General features: G+C 38.5%; 1 protein-coding gene across 1 annotated transcript in view; it reads right to left on the reverse strand.

Moving 5' to 3' along the window:
- Positions 1 to 2,548: 2,548 nt before the first annotated feature.
- The window catches only part of SLC17A1 (solute carrier family 17 member 1), a gene marked incomplete at both ends in the record, with an annotated part of 31,109 nt that continues 17,766 nt past the window's right edge, over positions 2,549 to 15,891 (reverse strand). The window contains 2 exons of the mRNA XM_080806273.1: positions 2,549 to 2,686; positions 7,904 to 7,994. Of these exons, the coding sequence (XP_080662399.1) occupies positions 2,549 to 2,686; positions 7,904 to 7,994 (229 nt within the window). The remainder of the gene's footprint in view (positions 2,687 to 7,903; positions 7,995 to 15,891) is intronic.

Consider the following 15,891-nt stretch of genomic DNA (forward strand, 5'->3'; position numbering starts at 1 on the left):
CGGAGGGGGGCTGCCCTAATTGGCTGACACAGCGATTTCCAAAGCTTGTGGGAGTAATACAGAGAAGTCTGCAATCACCCTTTGTACACCTGAAACTAATACAACCTCGATGCTAACTCCACTGGAATTAAAATTTTAAAAAAGAAGAAAAAGAAAGAAAAGTCAAAGTAAAAAGCTTGCAGGAGCTTAAACTCTGCCAACAGTCCTCGGTATCCTGCTGGGCGACACGCCAGGTGGCTGAACTGTCAGCCAGAGGGAGTCAGAGGGAGAAGCCATAGGACCGAGTTCACCCATGGGTGCCCTGGCGAGGGGAGCCTTTTCTGTCCCTCTAGTGGCTTCACTTTGTCCCCGGCTTCAGAGACAGCTGCAGAACTGTACCTCCTGTTTCTGTTCACAGACCCCAATACATTCACCGCAATCTACTGGTCCAATAAAATCCGCGGATATCGACAACACATAACATGCGAAGCTTTAGAAGATTCCAGGCTCACAGAACTCTGCCTCTTCATGGGCAAACTCTCTAGCCCAGTTTTTTTGTTATGCAGACTAGGGGACAGCCTCACGGACAAGGCTCACCCCGCGGTACCAACAGTATCTACAGTCCTGTGCTGTCTTCGGACAGCGTGCATTCCCCAACCCCTAAAAGGCAACTTCAACAGAGGAAACAAGAAAAACCAGGGAACCACCTCACGCCAGAACCTACAAGGACTATTTGCTAATGTCGAGACAAGGACCCAAACAGAAGGTGACAGTCAACTCACAGCTGCCTGCCGGACTCCTGAGCTCGGCTCCTTCCTGGGGGGTTAGCGGGAGAGAGACCCGGGTCCCAGCGAGAGCTGTGGGGCTTAGCGCGCACGGGACACCCTCCGGACGCCTGCCGTGCAGCTGCCCACACCCTTTGGCCGCATGCGCTCTGGGCCGGAGGGGGAGGGGGGGGGAGACGCGTGACTAAGACCCCGCCCTTTCCGGTTTGCCCCGCAGCTCCTCCAATCAAGACGCGCGGCTGAGGTAGACCAACCGGAACAACGTGTCCGCCTGGGCCCGGAACCCACCGCCGATGCTGCAAACTGTTAAACACGCAGGTTGTCGAAGACACCTTCCATTCTCCTCTCAGTGCAGCCAGACAGAGCGGGGGGCCAAGAGAGACGCCTCCCGAGCGACCTCGCTCCCTGAAAGGCCACCAAGGTAAGCGAGAGACAGGAAATTGCCCCCGGGGGCTGTGTGGGGAATTACAAAGTGAGGCCGACTCGGTCCCCGCAGGAGAGAAGTTACTAGCGAAGTCCGGTGTGTTCGCCAGTGCCTGCTGATGAAAAATGGAGGCATTTTCAAAGATTTCACCAGAGCCTGGAAACACAACCAGCATTTAAAATATACCACAAAACCGGAGTTACTAGCGGCGGGCTAGGGGGCAGGCGTGGGAGGACCACAGAGGTATGGAGGACACTGCTTGAAGGGGATAGAAAATCAAATGACAGAAAATACATTCTGTAAGGGTAACAAAAGTTTAAGCTGTTGGCTTAAACTCTGCAAAAGAGGCAGCTCTCAGAGTGGGTGAAATATTTGTAAGAAACATGTATTAAGTGAAATGACTCAGAAAGGTAGAATTTAAAGGTGAACCTCTGCGCCAGAGAATCTGGAACCAGCACGCACACAAAGAATTTGAGATCGTTTCCTGACGTGAAGGCAGGTGCTTAACCATCTGAGCCACGCACGTGCCCCCGTGTCCCTAGGATTTAGTTCACATCCTCCTGCATTCTGTGGTGTATTTCTTACAAAACAGTAGCTGTCTTTACAGGTGTACCCAGTTGGTGTTCACATAAAGACCTTGGTGGTGGTGTGTTCTTTCATCAGGATGTACACAGTATGTCTGAATCTCTCTTTGTGATGTTAATAGCTGTTGATTCTCAAATCCTGGATCCCTTCATTCCCTGGAGTTTGCAAACTGAGGATATTCTACCAAGACCAATTCTTATTTCTGTATTAGCTGAGATAATCCTACAAAGAGACATGTCTACTCTTTATTTACCACAGACAGAGTTTCAGGAAGGAAAGCACAATACTGGATTCTCTTTCGACCTTTAATGGACCCTTTGTTTCCGTTATTCATTCTAGTCAGGGTCAAATCCATGGGTAAATTCTCAGACCTCATGCAGTTTGATCCCTTGGTAGTGTTTGCCAGGGGTGTTCAGGCGCACCTTTTTCACTTCTTTTCTGAGCTAGCACATTTCTTCAAATGTTCTTCCTGTTCCATCAAGCGTCCTTCCCATCCCCTTGAAAGTGTCCCCTTGTCCTCCTCACCCTTAATGTTAGAGAGGCCCTGACTCCCAAATTTCTATGTCCTGGACCCGCTCTCTCCCCAGAATCCCAGAGCAGCACCTCCTCGGGGCTGAATGTCCATCAGGACACCAGAGAATTTTAGACTTGACATGGTCCCCTTCTTCCCCCAAATCTGAATGTTTCCCCACCTTAGCAACCTGTCACCCTCAACCCCACCCTATCCTACACCCCCAGTTTCAAAATCTAACCTCAAGCTGGTCACTGCTTACCTTCAGAGGCGTGTGTGTTCTTGTCTATCTTTAGCCCAGTCCTGAATTTCTGCTTTTCCGAATACGAGACAAAAAAGTAGGCATATCACGTTAATGACAGCCATCAGGAAGAAAATTTTAAACCAGGCAGATTCTGGATCCTGAGGGGTTATAGTGCAAAGTGATTATAAATTAATGGGCTTGAGGTATGTTGTAACAATTCTAGTATAATATTAAAAATAGTATACGTTCAACACAGGTCACTTAATAAACATGGAAAAACATGCTCATAAGGAGCAAAAAATTGATAATTTCACTCTACAAAAATAACTATCATTTATCTTTCTATTTTTAAAAAAGATGTGTTTGAGAGAGAGAGGAACACATGGGTGGGGGGAGGAGTAGAGAGAGAGGGGCAAGCCAGCTCCTCACTGAGCTCAGAGCCAGACATGGGGCTCTGATTTCCGGACCCTGACATCGTGACCTGAGCTGAAATCAAGAGTCAGATGCCTAGCCAACCAAGCCACCCAGGTACCCTCTGTCCTTCTACTTTTTGATTTATGTCTGTGTACATATAATTTTTTGTGTATAAAAATAACATTATAATGTACATAGTGCTGAAGCCAGAAATGCATTGGTTTTTTATTTAGAAATATAAACATGTTTGCATATGAAGAAATATTTGGCTATATCATAACCTTTATGACTGATTAGTAATCCAGAGTTTAGATTTATAAAATTTGTAAAACATCACTTATTTCTTTACATTTAAATTGTTTTTCACTTTTTACAGCTACAAATCTGAATATCCTGGTAGTTAATTACATACCCATCAATGCTTTTGAATAAAATTTATCCAATACCTTTTCCTTATATATAACATTTTCAGTTTCATTAATAGATTTTGTAATATTGAGCCACTTTTACTTTCCTAGACAATGCCTTAGTTAATCATGGTGTCATAGGCTGGTAGAGTCTATATACTTGTGATTTATTTCATTTTGCATCTATATTCAAAGATGACATTGAATTTTAATTATGTTTGAGATTTGTTTACCATTTCGCTTTTTACCTTTTTTACCAGCCCAGATTAAATTTTATGTAGTTAAATGTATAAAGCATCGTGATTGGGTTTAGGTGTCTGGTACCAAGCTTTGGAAGGATGTCCAACCCAAAGTTTATCTAATTACTAAGTCTTGTTTTACTTTAGTATCTTCTTTGTTTCCTTTTTTCACTTACATTGTTTACCATCTAGAATTAATTTTGGGGTCAGAGTATAATTGTATTTTTGTATTTTTGTATAAATAAGATATAATTGTATTTTTCTACAAGTGGGCTTCCCACTATGTTTTTTAAAAAAATAAATCCATCTCCTCCGGTTTGAAATGAAGCTTTATCATACAGAATGTATTTTTTTGGAACTTGATCAAGTCATCATCAGTTTTATTTAAAATATAATTAAGAGTAGAGGTGCCTGGGTGGCTCAGTCAAACTTAGTCTGACTCTTGATTTCTGCTCAGGTCATGATCTCAGGGTTGTGAGATCAACCCCCACAAATGACTCCATGCTGGGTGTGGAGCCTGCTTCAGATTCTCTCTCTCCCTCTCCCTCTGCCCCTCTCCACTCCTACTTGCTCTCTCTTTCAAAAAGAAAATTAAATTTGGAAAAATAAAATGTAATTAAGAGTAGACATTGAAAAAGTAAAACAATATGTTTCCTTCAGCTAAGACATTAAATGCATTTAATTATAGTGATTTCTCTAGTTAAAACATGCCAAGCTTGACAGGTCATTGGCAAACAGAAAGTCAAGAAAAGGACCAAGATGTGCCCAGAAATTTAATGATAAATAATAAAGTTTTCAATAGTTTTAAGTTAATAGAATTCATTGTGATTTGGACCTGAACTCCAACATAAAAACTTGATATGCCTCCCTCTTCATATAGTTTTACTGTGTTGCTTTAAAAGGTGTGCAGTTTTCTTCATATGGAGTTTCCACAATTTTCAATATTACTTTGTAATATTGGTTGATACTGTGGTTTAGATATTTGTATGATGTAATATCTAACTTTGATTCCCCTCCCCACCCCCGTCAGTCTGTTCTCTGTACATAATGTTACTTTGTTCTTCTGCATTTACATTGTATATACCCGTAGCTTACTTTTCTTGACCAATTGTGTTAGATAGACAACATTTAAAAGGGCATGCAAATAATGATATTAATTTCTGTTATGAGTTGAATACATGAGCATCTGGCACTTGCACCCATGATCTGATTTGGTAAGCCCCTAAGCCCCATGAGGTTTCTGTGTCATTTTTGCCATTTATAGCTGGAGACACCAGGACTTAGAGAAATGTTTCTGGGGTCTCATACCTCATAAGTAGTGGAGTTGAGATTTGAATACACACCAAATATATTTTTAGGAATATGAATATATTTGTATATTCATATATATAAAAATGAATATATATATCCAGTTTTCCCAGATTTTTAGCATAGAGTTGTTCTTAGTGTTCTTAGCTTTTAATCTACGTCTCCAAAAAAAATGAGCCACCCAGGCACCTCTGCTCTGCCTTAGCCACTGGGAGTGCGTAGAAGACGGGCTCTCCCCAGTTAGCCCGTTGACTGACTGGAGATGGATCTATCAGCTGAGTAAGAAAGACCTCCTTAGTTTTGGGCTGGGGTTTAGGGTTGTTAGCAGTGCCACTGTGTCTGTCTAATTCATCCAGTGAATTCCTAATTTTGTTTGTACAGTTTTGCATTTTTAAACTTCAGTTTTAGTCCTTTCTTCCTCACATATTCTACGGGACTTCCTGTAGTCAGAGCCTCCTACAGAAACTTCCAAGCTTCACTTATCCTTCCCAGTGCAGTGTACGTGAGCTGGTGGTCCCAGTTGTCTTTGGGGTCCCCGTTCTCCTGCCACTGTTGTTTGCTCTTTGTTCTGCCAGTTTTCCCCACTTTTGCTCTGTCTCTTTCACGTGCCTGGTTATCTTTTGTTGTGTGCAGGAGATTGCACTTAAAAAAAATACTTCTAGGGACAGTCGGGTTGGTGATGCCTTTGCCCGAAAGTGCTGTTTTTGATGGCTTCCTCAGACTCCTCTGGGACACTGGTAAGTCTGAAGCCCTTTAAAGTCACGTTGGCTATGTTCCGGTCTGCCCAAATGACTCAGAGCAGGCCGTGTGAGGACTGGTGTATTTCTCTTCACCTTTACTCCTTCCGTGCAACTCTTGGAAGGTCTCAGGCTAAAACAAGAGTTAATATATCAGGGTCCTCGTGCTTGGCAGATCCTCAAAAGCTGCCAAAAAATCTGCTTTCCTCAGCCCAGTGGAAAATACCCCGTAGTCTTTTGCCTAATTCTTTTAGTTCCTGGCTTCTCCTACATCTTGCCTGTTAAAGTTTTTCATCTCTTTGGTTCTCTGAAGCTTCGCAGAAGACTCTCAACATTTTTCCAACCTTGTAAATTGCTTTTACTAAGAGAATTGGCCCAAATTACTTACTGTCATCAGTGGAATCAGAAACTTCACTAATTCTCTTGTTAGCTGTATTTCATATGAAATTTTTTATTTCGATTTTTCTATTTTTAATTGCCAGAGGTTAGATTTAGTTCTTTGTCAGATCTTATGCCTCTTATTTATATTTGCAATCCTCTTTTTGCCTTTAAACATCTGCATAGATTTCCAATAACTCTGAGGATCTGATGCTAAGCTTCTTTTATTCTTCTCTCACTTGACACCTTATTTCTTCACGTGTTTGTTGATATTTGATTGACTGTAAAACCATTCTCACTAAACCTTTATGCATGAGAAAACCCTAGAGTATGAATTTAGAGTGAGTTTCTCCAGAAAAATCTTACTTGCTTCCACTAGACCTCTCTGGACTACTCGCAATTCAATGCTGGGCTTACAGTGTTGGAAAGAGAGTTTGAATTTGGGCCTCAAACCTTTGTGAAAATTGGTTCATTGTTCCAGATGTCCAGAAGAGTCTTTATTCGGTTTTTCCTCTCCCTTTGAAGCTGAGGCTGAGACAGACAAATTTCCTTACTGGGCAGAGATAATTCTGGACCATCTAGAGGTGTATTTCCTCGCACCTTGTGGAAGTCAGCAGAGAAGTTAGCTCATCTCACAACTTTTGGAAGTTCACTCAGCACATCCAAGTGAATTAAATGGAAGAACAAGCTGAGTGGGCCCTATACTGAGGAGGAGAAATCAGCCTGGTCTCTTGGAACACTGCTTTTCTATTGAGACCACTTCTCTGACCAGGGGGATTCCATGGTTATAGTGACTTTCCTGCCTTTCCGATACCATGAGTACATAGAACATGATGGTGGCAGGCACCCTTCTTTAGGAAATTTGTCTGTGGTGAATGCAAACCATCTCTCCTTGACCCAAGTCATGAGATGAGGAGCATGTAGAAGAATTGTGTAAACACTGCTACTTCTCAGCTCATAGCTTTTCCTCCAAATAAACTAAGTTTGCCCGTAAGCTACATGGTACTATGGTGTGAGGGTGTAGTCCTTTGTGATTACAGATTTTTGCCAGCATTTCCAATCTGATGTTTTTTTGTTTTTTTGTCTTATGAGTGGTTTGGGGATATTATCTCTTATTCTTGCTTTGTTCATCACAGCTGAAGTAACAGATCGCCCAGCAAGGGTCATTACACAGGGCTTCATCGGGCTTTGACCTCTCTGGGATCAAGCTCTTCCTTCATTTTTTATCTCTGAAATTTTCTTTTACATCTTTTTCAAGATCAGGTATGCACTGAAAATGATTGTTTCAATTTGTTAGGGCATTTTAATATCCTTAAGAGAAGGATTTCAGGTAACCTTGTCCAGGACACTTGTTGAAACACAAGTTGGCCTTTATTTATTTATTTATTTATTTACTTTGCCTTTGTTTACTTTTTATTTCTTTTTTAAATTTTATTTTATTTTTTCAGTGTTCCAAGATTCTTTGTTTATGCACCATACCCAGTGCTCCTTTAGAGAAGGGTTTCTTTTGATCTCTAATTCTATTTGCTCCTGATTTTTCATTCCTTTTCTAACAAAACTGTATCTTGTTACTCATATTACCATTCACCTAGCCAAATTCCTGTTTGGATCAAACCACACGCTCGTTGTTAAAAATTATAGAGGTCCATTTCTGTTCCCAAGACCAATGACTAAAGTGTTCCCAGCACAACTACTTGATATCCAATGAGAAAGAAATTACATTATCTATAGATTTGGAGGGATGCCTGATCTGACTAAGGTTAATGTGAATGAATATCTCATTACTCATCTCCTGCTGATGTCATATCTACAATTGTTTGTATATATATTGCTTTCTTTCTCTGTATAAGTAATATTAGAAAAGTAACCACCCATGCCTGGAGCTTTCTTACCTGATTAAGGATCATGCCACACAGAGTAGAAGAAGTTAGTCCTCCTATCATTCCAATTAAAGTTGTAACTCCTTTAAGAAATCCGTAATAACTATGCAAAAAAGAATGACAGGACACAGATATAAAGTCAGACACATGCTGCAGGAAAAGCCAACCTAACGAAATGAGGTTCAAGAGTGGTAACTGTTGATTTCCTGAATTTTGCATCCCTTCTCAAATTCCATTAAAATGTCGAAAAATGATGTGTATGGAGGTAACTTTCTGGTTTCAGTACAAAGTTAGAAAAGTTGGCTTTAACAGCAGAAACGATTCAGAAATTGAGAAGGTGAGAGCCTAGTGGAGTGAAAGCCAGCACAATTAGGAAATCTGTGAATCCAGTTGAGAAAATCAAGGTGATGTTTACTGGTAATAGAAACTGGTTTAGAATCAATACAAAAGTGAAGAACTCTGTTCACCCAGTCTCTTCCCACAGTTCCAGAGCTACTGGTCACAGTGATTGCTCCCAGTACATCGATGAGGAAGCCGGAAGCTTAGCGTCTGAGCAACTGTCCTTGGCCAGTCCTGGGTACCCAAACCCAGCTCAGCAGAAAGCAGGAAAACCATGGAGAATGATCAATAGAGTAGGGGTCAAATCCATCAGCCATAGAGAACGGGGAAGTGCCTTTTGGCGAGCAGAATCTGTCTTACCAAGAGATTAGTTCTCTCCAGGTGTGCACGGGGGTGGGGAGTCTTTGCCTTTCCTGTTCAACAGATTTCACCATTAAAGGTTCTGTTTCCTTTTCTTCCAAGAGTGAGGGTTTTCTGTTTTGTTTTGTTCTGTTCATGTCATTTCCCCGGGTCTATTTTATTCCTATTCTGCCTTTACCTATTAAGTATGGGAGGTAGTAGTTTGTCTATTAGTTTGTCCGTCCCTTAATCAGAGAGGCATCACGTATGGACTGAGAATCCCTGCATGTTGAGCTGTATGAGGTCACTGGGTGGCAATTTGATCTGATTTCTAGGGGGAGCTGGAGAGTGTGTTCTAATGTATAAAGAACATTTATGGTTATTGGCAATGGCAGATGTAGATTGGTATAGAAACCACCGGTTGTCCCCAGAATTTATAGTTCCCCTTTTCATTTTAGCAATAGGACTCCTAGGGTTTTTGTGGGAATTGGGCTACATATGCCTTTTGTGAGCCTCTGTCACATTTGCCTTCATGAACCCCTTTCCCCATAAAAAAATTAAAAGTTACATTTATGACTGTGTATATGTGTGTTGAGGGACTTTTCAGTTTCATCTAAATTTTCAGACTTACTGGCAGGAAGTTGCTTTCTGTTATTTCTTTTTCATACTCTGGACTTACCGTAATACACACTCTGTCATTACCGATACTGATAATTTTTCTCTTCTTTCTTTCTTTCTTTTTTTTTTTTTAAAGATTTTATTTATTTGGCAGAGGTCACAAGTAGGCAGAGAGGAAGGCAAAGAGAGTGGGGAAGGGAGGCTCCCTGCCGAGCAGAGAGCCCGATGTGGGGCTCAATCCCAGGACCCTGGAATCATGACCTGAGCCAAAGGCAGAGGCTTAACCCGCTGAGCCACCCAGGTGCCCCTATTTTTCTTAATCAGTTTTCATTATTTAATTACTTTTATTAATTTCCAAAGAACCAACTTTTGACATTGATGATTTTATGTGTAATTTTTTGTCCTGATCTTCATAATTTGGGGGGAGGGTTAATTTGCTGTTTTTCTAGCTACTTGAGATAAGAAACATGATTATTGATTTTAAGACTTAACTGTTTTTCAATACATATGTTTAAAGCTATACATTTCTCTCTGGGCATGATTTCAAAAGCATTCCATATGCTTTGAAATATCCTACTTCATCATGATTTAGTCAAAGTATTTTCTAATTCCAATTGTGATTCCTTCGACTTAAGTATTAGTCTCAAAGCAATGGGGGTTATGTATCTTTTGCTTTTGATGGTAAACGTAATTCACTGTGATCAAAGAATATATTCTGAATAATTTCAAGCATTTTAAATCCATTGCAGCTTGCTTTGTGACCCAGCGTATCACCAATTTCAACAACTGTCCCATAGGCAAGTGAAAATAACTTAAATCCTCTCCTTGTTGAGTGAAGTGTGGTCTTCCACATATGTCAATCAGACCAACTCTGTTCATTTTTGTTGCTGTTCTAGTCATCCATATCCTTACTGATTTTGTGTACCTGTTTTTGTCCAAGCTATTGAAAGAGGTTATGAAAAGTTCTTCCTACATTGTAAATTTGTCTAGTTCTTTGAGTTCTGTCAATTCATAATGAACATAAATTAAAGCTGTGTTATTGGATTCAAACATATAATTCTGATATTTTTCTCTCCACCATTATGAATTAACACCCTTTAGTTCTAGTAGTATTCCATTTTTTTCAGATACTAACATAGTTATTTCAGGTTTCTCTTGGTTAATGTTTGTTTAGAATACTTCTTTGTATTCTTCCATTGCATCCTTGCTATATCCTCATCTTTAATGTGTGTCTTTTATTTGCAGCATAGAGCAGCATTTCCTTTATTTTTGACTTTGACAACCTTGATACTTACTTAGAGTATTTCATCTATATTAAGTTAATAAAATTACTGATATACTTGTGATTATCTGTTCACTACTTTTTGAACTTTTTCATATTCTATTTTTTCTTCTAGATTCATCCATTTTATTTTTCTTTCTATGGTTTCCTTCTATTATTTCAACTGTTCTTTTCAAGCATTGAAGATGTTACAACATGTACTTTTTACTTAAGTTTATTATGAATTATACTTTTAGTATTTTCTCTATTTCAGAGCTTAGAACATTTTTAATATTTTAATATTTTAACATTTCTGTTTATCTCCCTTCTGCTCTTTGCATTATTTCATCCTGTATTTTAGTTCCTTAATGCAGTTTGTTTAGATATGCATTTCAGCTCACAAGTTACTCTCTGTTGTTTTTACAGATCAATAGTCTCTGTAATTACACACATACTCACCCTCCCTGATTGCTCCTCAGTCCTTCTATCATATTCAGATTTCAGTAGGGATTTCTTTTTACCCAAACATTTTCTTTTAGTATCTCTTTTAGTGAAGATCCACTAGTGACAGTTTCTCTGTTTGTCGGAAAATATTTTTACTTTGCTTTGATTTCGAAGAATATTTTCACTAGGCATAAAATTCTAGGTTGACATTTATTTATTTTTTAGCATGTTGTAGAGTTCATATCATTATCTTATGGTTTTTGTGGTTTCTGTTGAAAAGTTAGATGTCAGGCTTATTATTGCTACTTGAAAGTGACATGCCTTTTTGCCCTAGTTCCTTTTAAGATTTTTTTCTTTGTCTTTGGTTTTTAGCATTCCTACTATATATACGTGTGTGTGTGTGTGTGTATTATATATTGTATATGTTATATTATATATTAATATATTATATGTTATATATTTTGTATTGTATGTATTCATATATTATATATTATAATTTATATTTCATCATGTTTTAAAACATTTACAGAGTTTTGCGTGTGTGTGGTTTACTGTCTCATTACTTTTGGATTATTTGGGGTGGTTTTCTCTTAAAATACTGCTTATGTTACATTTTATCTTTCTTTTCCTTCTGAGACTCAAGTACAAATTTGTTAGCCTTTTTACTTCATTCCACATTTCTGTTATGCTCTTTTTTCTTTTTCCTGTGTATTTCAATTTAGATGTTTCTTTATGATATGCCTTTCTATTTACCAATCCTATCTTCTCTTGTGGCTAATTTGTCATTAAACCTATCAATTAAGATCTCAGTTTCAGATATTTTATTTTTTCAGTTCTAGAACTTCCATTTGATTGTTTTTATAGATTCTAATACTGATCGAGTTCTTTATCTTTTCTTCTCGCTTCTTCAGTTTTTCCCCTGGTTTCCTGGGTATATTAATCATAGATATTTCAAAGTTTTTCTTTCCTGGTAACTTTAATATCTGTTTCAGTTGTAGGACTATTTCTAATGCATTTTGTAGTTATTGACCACATGGCCCTATCCCTTGTCATGCCTAGTAATTTTTATTAAATGCAGGACATTTTTAATAAGATGTATAGAGACTTCAAGAATGTGTTATGCTTTGTAAGAGAAGATTCACTCTTTTCTCTAATAAATAGACTTGGAGGGGAGGGAATGGATCACTTTAATCTAATTAGTGAATGAACTGAGATGAGGCTAGGTTTCAGTATTGATAAGACTCAAAACCTGTACTTACCCTTCCCCCAAGTTGCTTAGGTATTGCCTTCCATGTTGTTAAATGGAGAGCTCAGTATATCCAACCGGTTCCCTCCAGGGATTGGTAGTTCTTGTCTCCTTGGTATAGACAGTATAGGAAATTCTGCCATACTTCTCATGGTCTTGGCTTAGTTTGGTTTTGAGGGGTTTGTTTGTTTGGCCACTTGCCCCATTGAACTTCAGAATTCAATAACTGTCTCAAAGAAAGAAACTGACTTTATGTTTAAGCTCTCTTAATTTTCAATGTTATCACTCCAGCCCTGTGCAACCCAAATGCTTCACTAATTTCTCCATCCAGAGCAGCAGGCTTGTCCCGGCCAAACCTGGATTACCAGCCTTTTGTCACATGACTCCAGGGAAAAGTGGTGGGAATGGTCAGCTCACCTTAGAGGTGCTATCCTCTTGTTTCTTTGGTCTTATAGGCCTTGGATGTTATCTGATGACTTTTAGTGAGTAGTTTGGCTATTTTATTTTATTTTTTAAATTTTAAAGTAATCTTTATAACCAGTGTGGGGCTAAAACCTTGATCTTGAACAATCTTGAGATCAAGAGTCACACACTACATTGAGGGAGCCAGCCAGGCACCCCTATTTTTGGCATTTTATTTGGTCTTTTCAGATTTTCTCCAGCTGGAATGTCAGTCATCCACAGCTGCCCAATCCTATGTGGAAGTTGAACAGTTTTCTCAAATTTTGCTTTACAGTTGTAAAATGTTAGGTGCATAGAAATTTAGAATATTATATCTTCTAGTGAATTAAAGTCATTCTTAAAAAATTCTTTCTCATCTTGCCTTAAAGTCTAGATTGGCTGATCTGTTTTCCTTTGTTTTGTTTATAATCTGCTACATTTTGTTTTTGCTTTTATTTCCATTCAGATTAACTCAAAATTTGGAAGATATGGTCCTTTTATTTTTTATGTTTTTCTGATACATTTGACTTAAAATGATCCTCATTTGGTTTTTTCCACCTATTTTATGCTCCTTTTTAAACAATGTTCTTGATTTCTTTTTCTTTGTTTTTTTAAAGTATCATTTCCTTTACACTTTTACTAACCTTCAGTAGTTACCCTAGAGATTAATACACATATTCTTGATATATTTTAGTTTAACATAACTTAATATTTTTATAAATTCCCATTAATGAAAGTACCTTAGGACACATATTTATATCATCTCATCTTTTGTGCTTTTTACTGTCATTTAATTTACATGTATTTTGTATCCTATGAGGTATTGTTTTCCTTTTGTGAATTCAGTAATTACTAGATTTACTCTATTTTTTTCTTCTCCGTCTATCTTTATTTGTTCCTAAATTTCTGTGCTTTATCTGTGATTATTTTGCCTCTGTCCAAAGAATTCCCATTTAACAAGTTTTCATTGGAGGTCTTTGCTGATGAATTCCCACAATTTGCCTGAAAATATTTTTATATTACCTTAATTCTTGAAGGAACTTTTCGCTGGATATAGACCTCTAATTAATGGTGATTTTCTTTTTTTCATATTAGAGATTGGCTTCTAGCTTTCATTTTTTTCTCTTGAGAAGGCAGCTCACAGTCTTATTATTTCTTCTTTGAAAGCTATGTGCTTTTTGCATATGGCTGTGTTTAAGAGATCTCTCTTTCTCCCTCCCCGCCTTTCTAGTTTTAGCAATTTTACTACTACTACTATGAAATTTTACTTTCATTCCGTAATTGGAGAAATAAACAGAATCCTCAGTGTCAAGAAGCCTGAGTGCCTTGACAATTCCTCTGAAAACCATTCCTCATCCATAGAATAGAGCAGTTCTTCTGATCTGAGAGTAGGTGGTAACGTTTTATGGTCTAATCCTCATACCATTCAGTCCTCAAACGGTAGGTATGTGATGTGGAGAGTGAAAACAAAGGTTGTTCTAATGCAGAATAATTTTCTGGGCAACAATGAGCTCTAAATTGGTTTATCCTTCAGCAGCAAGAGCCCATGCTAAGAGACATTTTGAAAGTTTAAATAGCCATTAAAGTAGACTTTCAATTTTATTGACAATCAATTCTTATTGATTTCATATTTTGGCATACTATGATTTAGTAGAGCCCAAAGAAGATTCTGATGTCTGAACTCTACTATGGAGGGAAATTCAAGGGTGTACAATCCATCCAATCAGTCAAAAATAATGAAAAGCAATTAGTCTTTTTTGGAGCCTCCATTTAAGAATGTCAAGGCAATGGCAGGTTCTTCCTAATGTACTACAGAGCTCTTCAGAGGTCTCCGTGCTTTTCTACTCTTACTGCCCACCAGAGTGATGGCAGCCACTCCATTCTTAGGTCTCTGTCTCCCTCAATCTTATTTCTCAAACAGTATCTTCATAAGATCACATGTGTGTTTCTTTTTCCTTCCAGACCTTTTTTCTTGCCACCTTTGTTCTGCTCCAACCTATGTAATCCCTGACAGACTCTTTAGTTCTAACAAAGACTGAATTTCCCTAAGAAGACAAATTAGAAATTTATTCTCTAAGGGAGCTGTCTGTAATAGGCAAGGGAGGTATATGATTAGGAACATGTCTTGTTTAAATAAGTTTGGTCTCCATCCCATCAATAAACAATACTTTAAGCAATACAAAGAGGTATGATTGACCTATAACACACATATGCCCTAAAGATTGAGGATGAGCTAGCTTAAGAGACTTAAGAATTTTTTCCAGTTTGTATCTTAGTGTATTTATTCTCTCTGACTACAAAATTATCTGGCTGATAGGGAATTTGGGTCCATCGGAATGATGCGACTCAGACCAAGCCCTGTATAATTCAAGCCATTGCTGGTTGAGATTATTTCACATCCTACTGACCAGATGCTAGCAAATAGCCCTGGTGATGGAGTGAGTACAGCTAGTCAGCAGTAGAAGCAGACATACGTAGTGCTCAGTGCTTATTGCTGTGTGATTTACATAAATTCTTTTCCTGGTCTTTTGCTTTCCCACCCATACTATGTGGGTAATACCTCATTTAACTGGGGCATGACAGGCACATAAAAAGTACTCTGTAAATCCTAGCTACTTGTAATTTCCTTTCTCTATTTCTGTACACATTCTTTATTTTTGTAAAGATGTGTTTATTTGTTTTAGAGAGAGCATGAGCAGGAGGGGCAGAGAGAGAGGGAGAGAGAATCTCAAGCAGACTCTGTACTGATCATGGAGACCCACGTGGGCCTCGATCCCAATACCCTGAGATCATGACCTGAGCCAAAACCAAGAGTCGGATGCTTAACCGATTGCGCCACCCAGGCACCCCTATTTCTGAATACATTCTTGATTTCAAACTGCATATGGCTCAGTTGACACTGTGCTTTCTGTATCAAATAATCCTTGTATATTTTGATATAATTCCAAGTAATCAGGATACCAGTGGGCATTTTAAAGAAGGGTCTTGGAACTGAACAAAACAAGTGAACTCACGTCCTCATTACTCTGGCACTCACCTTGTGTAGATGTAATGGACAAGACTCTTTATAAGAATCAAGATAAGGAGATTATTCATTATTGATTTCACCTCTCTACCCCACGGCCACTGCTTTGCTAAACTTCAGAGAATTCTGTTCCTACTGGATCCATGTTCTCCAGGACTACTAGTCCCATAAAGCATAATGTAAACAGTGCCCCCAGAGTTGTACAAATGGCCGGGTTGCTTCCATCAGTCACACTTAGTGTATCTTTTTTTTTTTTTTTTTAAGATTATTTATTTATTTGTTTGACA

This window comes from Martes martes (genome assembly GCF_963455335.1).
Source record: "Martes martes genome assembly, chromosome: 6".
In the NCBI taxonomy this organism is placed as follows: domain Eukaryota; kingdom Metazoa; phylum Chordata; class Mammalia; order Carnivora; family Mustelidae; genus Martes; species Martes martes.